Below are 10,560 nucleotides of genomic sequence, written 5' to 3' on the forward strand. Positions count from 1 at the left end.
CTCCAATCGCATGACTGATGTTGCAAATTTCTCCAAAAAGTTTTTCAAATTCAGCAACTCTATAAGCTTTAGGCGCTCTTGAAACCAAATCATCCACACCCCTTCCCTTGTGATATGTAATAACATTACCAATCAAGTGGTGGATGCAAATACCATGAGTAGACAATGGATAGATTTTTTCAAGTGATTTGCTAATTTACACATGCCTATCTGATATGAAAGATAAATCTTTCTCATCTCCAATAACAAGTAACAACCTTTAGTTGCTCAAAAAACCACTCCCATGAAAAATCATTCTCATAATCAGCAATTCCATATGCTATTGGATACAAATCAGAGTTCTCATCTACTGTTGTAGCAACTAGTATAACTCCTTTGTATTTGTTCTTCAGAAATGTTCCATCAACCACAATAATTTTCCTCATTCCCTTGTAAAATCCTCTTATTGACTGACCAAAAGATATAAAAAGATATTTGAATCTACTGTCGCAATCAACTTCATAATTTGTAAATGTACCCGGATTCGCTTCTTGTATCATGTACAAGTATTTTGGTATTATACCATAACTCTTCTCAGGAATACCTCTAACTTCGTTCACTACATACCCGCGAGACTCCCATGCCTGAGAGTAAGTTAAATCACAACCATACTCTGTACGAATATTATTAATGATATCATTCGGTTTAGGCCCTTCCAATACACCCTCATAATTCTGCATAATGAGATGTCCAATTGTTTTAGCTGAAGGTGTCCTACAAAATTTCTTCTTCTTTGAAGGAGCACAAGTATGGAGACCCACAAACTTGTTGATCTTGAAATACGTAGACCCATTTAAACACTCAGCACGAATACTCCATTTGCAAATATCCTCTATGCAGCGAATACACCAGAATTTTGTATCCGATTTTGTAACCATGTAGTCACAGTTGTACCTCATCGCATACAATTCCATTGTTGCTTGTAACACTTCTTTTTTTTTGAAATATTGACCCTTCCTTACGTTCACAACTTTGAACGACGTTCCAACACCATAACTGGCGTTCTCGTCGGATGTTTTTTTCCCTAAAACATACTTCCATTTGGCATCATCAGTACCCACAAATAAAGCTAGGTTTTCATTCGGACTACCATCGTCATCTTCATCACTTAAAACCCCTGGTTCTTTATTCTATTCCAGTTTGATTTTTCTCCCGACATCCCCAACACCACCTTTGAATGTCACACACAAATATACTATTTTCTTCTTTTTATAGTATGAAAGAAAATTTGTGACCTGACTATTATTCATCATAACGACAGGAGGACAATCAGCAGTGAGATCTATGGGTAAAAAACTTAGCTCCATATCAACCATACTAAAACCATAATATACAATTCTTCATGTGTAGTACTCGATTCCAAAGTTAGTAATCTTCCACGATTTTTTTCATCAATAATAAATCTCATGATTGTCAAACAATCTCCACACACCACTCTTAACATAGACGTGCATTGCCATGGCTCGAAAATGGTGAAAAGAAATGGGAGAAAACGGTTTTACACACCATAAACTAGTGCACTAAACGATTAGGGTTGTTATTAGGGTTGTTTTAAAAATTTCTAAAAACGTTAGACAACTATTTCTCAATTCTGTAGAACACAATCTTAACAAATTATTACGATTTTACCTAATTATTAGATAAATATTGAATTTCCTATTCCAAATATTTACTTTCTATATTTAGCAATCACTAAAAATTTCAGAGTATACAATCAACTTTTCCGTAGTAGATGTCAACTAATTTTCTCAGAGATAAAGTAAAAAGAATAAAACAAATTCTAATGATTTTAGAGGATAGAGTAAACCGTAGAAAGATTATACTAAAACGTTTAGAACATAGAGTAAACCATAGAATACAAATTCTGAATTTTGTAGAATTCAGAATTTTGGGCCCCTAAACTATTTAGAACAGAAACTATTCATGAATTTAGTATAACATGTACAAAATGTTAGAACACATCATCTTAAATTTTCAGAAAAGCAGAAAACGTTTTCTAAATTTTTTATATCAAATTTTATCCATCAAAAAACAACTTATACATATATTTTTTATTTTGGAAAAAAATTATATTACCTCTATTATTGTATATCTACTTATTTTCCTATATTTCACATTTTTAAACTTGTTAAATTTGGGTTTTTCAATTCCTATGAGCATTTTTGGTAAAAATGACCATTTTCAAAAAAATGTGTATATTGTCAATTTTTTTATAGTGATCTTTATTTCCAATTTTCCCAAAAAAAAAATCTGAGGGGAATATACATTGCCAGAAATATTCGATTAACATTTTGGTCAATGTTCAATAGAGTAAAATATTCAAATCCATTTTGCCTAAATAACAATCTATTTTTAAGTCAACAAAAAGAAAAACCTTTAAATGGCCTTTAATTTTGCAAATGTAATATTGTGATAAAATATAAGAAATATTAGAATGACAACTAAATAATATTTTGTAGGGTCTAAATAGAAACAGTGTAGAGCAATTGTTGAAAGATAAAAAATAATATTTATATAGTAACAATATATATATATATATATATATATTTCTTTCATTGTAAATAAAGTTTATTTGAGGACTTAAATTTTATTTTATAATAAGCATTAAAAGCTTTTGATTGTTTTTTTTAATGTACCAATGAGAAAGTTTGTAAAGGATATATATTAATAACATGTAAACCATAAAATTGTTTGTTTTCTTAATATGTGTTTAAAAACCTTAAACGACACTGAATTTAAATCCGAAAGAATATATTATCTTTATTTGTACCGCCTCTCATTTTTTATAACTCGTCTCATGCCTTTTAGATCCATTTGAATCCATTAAATAATGTACACTTTAAACTTGGAAATTTTGTTTAAAAAAATATTCTTTCATTTCAAAATATAAGATGTTTTAAGTAAAAGCACGCAGATTCATAAATGAATATTTTAAAAAAGTTCAGCCAATCATAAACAAGATGTTTGGTTGTTGCCCTAGCGAAATCGACTTTAATTCAACATAGTCATTTTATCTCAAAGGCAGCTAATATGGAAGTTGATGATCTAAATGAAATAAACTTTAGTTTCTTCTCTTGTAAAACTCTTGAATTATTTAAAAACCAATGAAACTGTTTAATTTATTTCTTTCTAATATCATCTTTGAAAACACTTCTTCGTACAATTAATAAGAATGTGTTTCTTTATCATTGAAAATAGTTGTTAATTAACATGTATATGCTTTAAGTGGAACTGAAAACAGTGGTACAAAAAGATTTTAAATTGTAGTTAACATGTATATGCTTTTAGGTCACGAATGCTAACTTCGCTATATCTTGATAGATGTGAGAGATTGTGAGTATATGACATGTTACATATGCGGCATGCAATGCCAGAGTTACAAGTCATCTCTCGTACTCCAAAAACATTACGTAGTCAGTTTCTCAGGATCCAATAACTAGCTTGGATAAATTGATCCGACTATCAACAGTTCTTGATACTATAATATAAAAACTTCCATCAAGTATTTACTGTAAATATCCCTTTGATGGATGGACGATACTTTTCTTACGTTACATACATTTGTGTCTTCTCCACACGGCCATACATGACCTACGATGTCTAACTAGATTCTTGTTTCGTTAATCATCCATCTGAACATTATTTTTGGTATGGCTCATGTATATCCGACCATACATGATTTTAGAAAATGTTTCAATGTCTCCATGCCTTAAACTCTACTTAGTTTACTCATGCATTGATTTTAATTTGCATAAGTACTTGACACTCTCTTTCTCGAGCATTAGATTCTTAATTTGACTAATCGCGTGGGCTTATTTTCATTATGACTTGAGCAACAAATAATGTTCAAGAAAACAAAGCTAAGTCTCATTTCTGTTTTTTAAAAATGTTGTTGTTTTAGGACCTCACTTGGCCCCATCAATAAGGATGCCTCCCTATCAAGTGATAGTGGTTTTTTTGTATGCATTATTTCTTTTTTTTTTCAAGTAGCATACTATCTAAAGGCACAACCTTTTAGTTTACAGATGACAAAGATCTTTACGCTCCATAACAGTTGAATTGCTCTCTTTTAATCCATCTGATCCTACAGTACATCTGACTCATAGGTTGGACGAATCTAACTCATATATTTACCAAAAAATATTATTAGTCATAGATACAAAACATTGTTAACTTATATAGATTAATTTTTATTTTTGAATATTTGAATACCTTATATAAATATATATATATATATATATATATATATATATATTAGGTTATTGACCAGTAAAATACAAATAAAATTGTATATATAAAGGTGAACTATGCTTTGATGTTGATAACAAAAGTTGGTGAGAAACATAAAAGATATAATAAAAAAGAGAGCATTTTTGACTCCTCCTCCTCCTTAGCTTCCGGCAATTATCTCTTTGTTCTCCGGTGCATCTACTCTTTCAAATCAGGTCTCAACTTATTTACGCACATCTATCCAAAATTCCATGTTACGTTAGCAAATACAGCTTCCACATTAACGCACATAGCATAAGTTCGTTTCATTTATTCGTTTTCTTTTAAAATTTTTATCATAATAATACAATATTTTATTCAATTTTAGTTTCCCTCTTAGATCTTGATTTCTAATTTTCAGATATAATAATCTAAATTAAAAATATTTCTCTTGTAGATCCGACGTCTTTTGTTATTATAATGGATCCCCTTATGGTCACAACAGAAGCTGAGGCCGTCCCTGCCACCGTTATGGTTAAAACAGAAGCTGCGGTCGTCCCTGCTATCGTTTCGGTCACAACACAAGCTGAGGTTGTCCCTGCTCCTGCTACTGTCACGGTCACAACAGAAGCTAAGTTCATCCCTTCTAAACGATCAAAGACTACAAGGTTTGTTGATATATAGATGTGGGATTATGGTATGTTAAAAGCCCCACTTTTGAAACAGAACTTTAGATCCTTAATTTCATATATCTCTATTTTTTTGTTTGACTCCAGGAATGATTTTCTAAAATTTGGTTTGGGTAGCCTAGTCTAATATGTTCCTCTTCCTTCGTTTTAACATTGTTTTTAGTGAATGTCCTTTTTTCCCTTCTTTTTAAAAAAAAAAATATTTAATAAAAAATGTTTTTCTTCGTTTAGAAATCTCAGTTTTATTTTATTTAAAATACAATTTCCCTAATTCATTTGTTTTCTATTTTTAAAAAATTACAGCTATTAGATTTGATGTATTTAAATAAACATAGCTTTTATAGATAACAAAATCCTAACTATCTTTTTTTTTTTGGTATAGTGGTATAGACCAAAAAAAAATATATTATACCTCTTATAACACTATTATACTATATTTCAATATTTCATCATCAGATTTCAAATATCTATTTAGCATAAGTTTTTGTATATTTTTTTCTTTCTTTGAAATATTTTCAAAAGCTTAAAAATCTAGGGTTCCCATTTCTGAATCTTGCCTTAGGTGTCCACCCAAAGCTCTGGATTTGTTCTAATCATACATACTGTTCTTTTATTTTACCATCTTATGAATTACATTTACATATTAACCGGGTAAAAATGATTTTGCAGCTGCTTACCTCTTCCTAGACATCAATTCTATCACTCTCAAAGTGATCAGGTGATTCAAGTTCCTTGACAAACTTCTTTTGAATATTCTTTGACTTGCAAGTTATGATATTTCTCATGAACTTTTGTATATACTTAATTGGTCTCATTTAAATTTGAATATTGGTTAGTTGTGTCCATGTTGTCTCTTTTTTATTGTCACTAACCAAAAAACCAGCATGTTTTTTTTTGTTACAAAGCCAATGACACTTGATGAAGTACTCTCTGACCAAGATAGCAAAAATGAAGTCGAGGCTAAGGTTGAGGCTGAGGTTGAGGCTGAGGCTAAGGCTGAGACTGAGGCTCCAAATCTGGTATATTCCATGGTTAATAAACAACCAACAATAAAATGACATATGAAGTTACTTGCTAATGACCTTTGAAAATTTGTAAAAACTGCAGAGGATTAATGATTCTATGGAAGAGAATGAAATTATGAATATATTCATTCAACTGTGGAACTATTTTGTTAAAAAGAATAGGTAACATTAATTTTTACGTTGAACTTATAATGTCTATTGAAATGTCTTGATTAATGGTTTTGGTTAAAAACTTTTTGGTCAAATAAAAGTTATAAATTATGTTGCAGAGTTCTGGCAGATGCTCATATTCCTTGGGCATGTGAAGAATTTTCAAAATTATATAAAAAAGAGTTGCACAATAACTTAAAACTCGACATGTAAGTATTATCATTCCAAAATTCTATAAATACACCAACATAAATATACATAAACTATATTAAATTTGTTTTGTACATTTATTGGAATTTTTTTATTAATAATATCAGGTGCTGGCGAAGATTCATGATGAAACAATGGGATTATGGAATTCTTGACGCAACCACCATAACCAAATGCAATACCATCATCCAGAAATATCCTGCCACCTCAGATATGGATGTTGAGAAAAATGATCATAAAAGCAATAAGAAGTAATTCAAAAATCTCTGATGATTTAAACGATGTTGTTTATTAGATTGCAATTTTATATATTTGTTATTATTTAGGAGCAAAAGCATATACCATTTTTTTAAATGTTAAGTTTTTTTTCTTCTGTTTTGCTAGTGAGGACAACAGAAAAACTACACATGCATCAGGTAGTGAATCTAGTATGTGTAGAAACGAGGAGAAATATGAAATGGATATGGATGTAAAAGCTCTCAACACTGAATCTTCACAAGTTGTGGACAGGGCCACCACCCTTTTTCAAAGGAGCTTAGGCAAAAGGCCGGTCAAACAAACACCGAAGATGAAAGAAATGATAGATACAAAACGGTATACTTTCATTACTCGTGGAAGTAGTAGCCGAAGAGGTCGTGGTGGTGGAGGTCGAGGTGGTCGTGGTTGCGGAGGCTCGAGCGGTCGTGAAAACCTCATCTAGTGATCTCTAGTTGGCTAGTTATTTCGCTCTATCTTTTCTTGTTTTTTTTTTAACTTTTAAGTTTACGTTGTTTCTCCACATCTAAGATTAAGTGTATGCTTAATCACTTTTCTCTCTAAAATGATCTGTCGAAACTCGAAATGTTTGAGTTTTCTAATAGAGGAAATAAATAGGAATCTTCTAATAGAGGAAATAAATAGAATGAAAAAATTCCATATTAAGAGGAATTAATAAAATAGACAAAAATCTTATTAATAAAAGGAAGAAATAAAATGAAAACTATCCTAGTGCAGCGGAATATCAGGATAACGAGTAGTCAAGCTGTTCAACTGAAGAGAAGAAAGGCTAAGAACTTGATGACTTGTGGAACAAGAAACAAGCTGTGAAGATTTAAAGGAAGAACAATTCTTCTGTGTTTATTAAAATATCAAAGCCGTCTCTTAAAAGAGACATAACAATCCTATTTATACTTCCTATGATAACTAGGGTAACATGCTTAGATTTAAAATAAGGAAAACCTAAGTAAGTATGAGTCTCTACTCTCGAATAATAAATAAACCGACAAGTAAAATAAAAACCCATTAATAAAAAGAAAACAAAGTCTAACACGTGAGAGATGTATATATTCTATATTAGGTCCTCCAGGGTAACAGAAAAATTCATCTCAGAATTTTCCATATTGTCATCACCCAAATAAGGAACCAAGTGTTTGATGTGCAATACATTGGCTGTCTTCATATGTGGAGGAAGACGAAGACGGTAAGTATTGTTGTTTTTTTCTCCAGCACGTCAAGCGGACCTATCTTATTAGCCTTGAGCTTATTATAAGTACTTGGTGGAAAACGATCTTTAGTAAAGACAGCCCCCACTTTATGGCCCACCTTAAACTGAAGATCCGACTATGCAGATCCGCACTTATCATATACTTTTCACTTGCAACTTATTTAAGTTGGATCAAAACTTGACGATGAAGCTCAACAAAGTCTTCAACCAAATCACACGCTCTGCCATGGCCACGAGTACGATCTGCTGCAATGTTCAAGTCGAGAGGGCTAAGAGGAATCAAACCATCAACAATGCGAAACAGGCTGAATCCAGTAGAACGATTTACAGCATGATTATGAGCAAACTCACCTTGACACAAAATGTTGTCTCATGAGCGAATGTTATCACCGACCAAACACCGTAGAAGATCCCCAAGAGCATGGTTTGTGACTTCTATCTGACCGTCGGTTTGAGGATGTCTAAGCTAGTACGCAACATTCACCATAAAGATCTCCAAAGAAGACTAAGAAACCGTGAATCACGATCAGACACAATAGAGCAAGCAATCCAACATGACATTGGAGGTGAGACCAGTGAGGGTTCTCGAGAGGAGGATCAAGGAACTTCAGAAGAAGAAGATTCCTTTGATGAGAGTCTTGTGGGATTGTGATGGTGTTGAGGAGCAGACTTGGGAGCCTGAGGCGAAGATGAAGGCAAGGTTTAAGAAGTGGTATGAGAAGCAAGCCGCGACTTGAACTTGTCTAGCTTGGCCCCATCTGTAATCCGTGGCTGGAGCGGGAATGGAGTTTTCCAGCCCATCTCTCTTGTTTACTCGGTCGCTTGGGATGGTTGGTTATGCGACTCAGTAACAAGATGAGGTGGTGCTCGGGGTACAAAGTTTCCGTGAGGCGGGGTTTTTGGAGGAAAGTTTCCTGAAATAGAAGTTTCCAAAAATAGAAAGTTTCCAAAAATGGAAAGTGCTAAATATGGAAAGTTTTACGGGAGTTAGAATTTGTCCATTTTAGCGGTAAAGAGCCTTGGAGGGGCTTGTGTGGCCTTAGTGGTGGACTTTCGAGTCAGTGTGCCCGTGAGTGGCGGTCTTTTTAAACATTGTGTAGCCTTTGTGGTGGACTGTTTAGCTGTGTGTGGCATTTGTGGCGGGCTGTTTAGCCATTGTGTGGCCTTTGTGGCAGGCTGTTTAGCCAATTGTGTGGCCTATGTGGCGGTCTGTTTAGCCAGAGTGCCTGTTAGGCGGTCCTTCGGGGCAGATGGTCTTTGTGACGGTCCTTCGTGACAGATGGTCTTTGTGACGGTCCTTCAGGACGAATGGCCTTGGTGGCGGTCCTGTTTAGGACATTTGTTTGGCCTTGGTGGCGGTCATGTTTAGGACATTTGTTTGGCCTTGGTGGCGGTCATGTTGAGGACATTTTGTTTTGTCTTTGTGGCGGCCCTTGTGGCATGTATATGATCCTTGAGTGGTCATGTGGTATTCCAGTGCGGGGATATGTGGTTGGTAGGACATTGAGATGTTTTACGCGAGCCACGGGAAGGATACCTGGATAGGGATAGGACTCAGACGTGTTCAGAATTGTTTGCTCGCGACTCTTGGGGGACTGCGGTTCTCCAAGTACTGCCATACTCAGAGACTTTGTGGCTTGGGAATATGGTTGGTATATCGACTTCGGATGACGATCCGGGGGCGCGTTGTAGGGTGGCAACCCAAGAGGCGAGTATTGGATTTTTCTTTATATATTATGGCATGCGGGTTTAGGCCCGATGAGGAGCCAACATTTGGCATGCAGACTTAGGTCTGATGAGGAGCCAATAAAAACTTAAGGTTTAGGCCTATGAGTAAAGGAAAGTCCAAAAGTCTAGAGCAAATGACGCCTGGAGCGTGAGTCTATCGCCTAGAGGTGACCTTCTGTAGATCAGTCGGAAGAGTGCGGGCCGTGGAGACGGTTGCACGGGAGTCTTTGGCTGATGGTTGTTCAAGATTCGAGGACGAATCTAGATTGGTGGGGGAGAATTGTAACATCCGCTAACCAAAAATTGGTTTTTTTGGATGGGTGTCGATCGACACCATTGTTTTCTGGTTCGACCAGTTCGATTTAATTATCGATTTTTTGGTCGGCTTGGTTTGAGGAGAACCATTAAACCATGATATTTAAGTGGGTGAACAACCTAGGTCATGTTTTGTTGTTGTCTAGCCGCTGAAAACAAAGAGAAAGAGGAGAAAATATTGTTCTTGAGTTTTTGAGAGTTTTTGTGAGATTTCAAGGCTTTGTGGGTGAGATCTTGCTGTGGAAGTGAGGATTCAAGGCTAGGAACGTGAGGGAAGCTTGCTAGGAGTGTGGATTCATCCATTGTTGGTCAGAAACTTCCTGTAAAGAGGTGAGTGTATGACCATGGCTTATCTAAGCTAAGATCTCTAGTTTTTTATGTGATTTGGTGCTTATGTGGTTGTTTTTTTGAGTTCTCTATGGTATTTCGTGGCTGCTATGGCTGGGTTTGGCTTCTGGGAATGCTGGAATTGCTTCCATAACCCATACTTGAAGTGCGAATGAGAAACCATTAAGGATATAACTGTTGGTCTCCCTCAACTCCTTCCTTGTGTCCATGATCGAGGTCACAAGATAGTCAAACGAGTGTAAACCCCAAGGATAAGCTCTCAACTTATCAAGATCCATAACCAATTTGATGTATGAAAGAGGGATCTTTTTCTTCTCATCCTTTGCCATCACCAAGCCAGCTATGACACACACATATACAAATC

At 34.7% G+C, this 10,560-nt stretch overlaps 2 protein-coding genes across 2 annotated transcripts; one reads left to right on the forward strand and one right to left on the reverse strand.

Moving 5' to 3' along the window:
* Positions 234-953, reverse strand: LOC104748745. The gene has a single exon (XM_010470341.1). The coding sequence runs from the start codon at positions 951-953 to the stop codon at positions 234-236; it is 720 nt and encodes a 239-aa protein (XP_010468643.1).
* Positions 4,729-7,022, forward strand: LOC104748746 (polycomb group protein VERNALIZATION 2-like). The gene is made up of 8 exons (XM_010470342.1): positions 4,729-4,764; positions 4,885-4,916; positions 5,607-5,655; positions 5,843-5,932; positions 6,045-6,124; positions 6,232-6,321; positions 6,430-6,573; positions 6,707-7,022. Exons 1-8 carry the CDS (start codon positions 4,729-4,731, stop codon positions 7,020-7,022), a joined length of 837 nt encoding a protein of 278 aa, XP_010468644.1.

This window comes from Camelina sativa, chromosome 15 (genome assembly GCF_000633955.1).
Source record: "Camelina sativa cultivar DH55 chromosome 15, Cs, whole genome shotgun sequence".
Taxonomy (NCBI): domain Eukaryota; kingdom Viridiplantae; phylum Streptophyta; class Magnoliopsida; order Brassicales; family Brassicaceae; genus Camelina; species Camelina sativa.

Bases quoted from the DNA above. Each gene is read 5' to 3' on its own strand.
- LOC104748745 (XM_010470341.1), bottom strand. From the start codon at position 953: ATGGAATTGTATGCGATGAGGTACAACTGTGACTACATGGTTACAAAA.
- LOC104748746 (XM_010470342.1), top strand. From the start codon at position 4,729: ATGGATCCCCTTATGGTCACAACAGAAGCTGAGGCC. The intron at 5,933-6,044 runs GCTGAGACTGAG...TAAAAACTGCAG, and splicing joins AGGTTGAGGCTGAGGCTAAG to AGGATTAATGATTCTATGGA. The intron at 6,574-6,706 runs GTAATTCAAAAA...CTGTTTTGCTAG, and splicing joins GATCATAAAAGCAATAAGAA to TGAGGACAACAGAAAAACTA.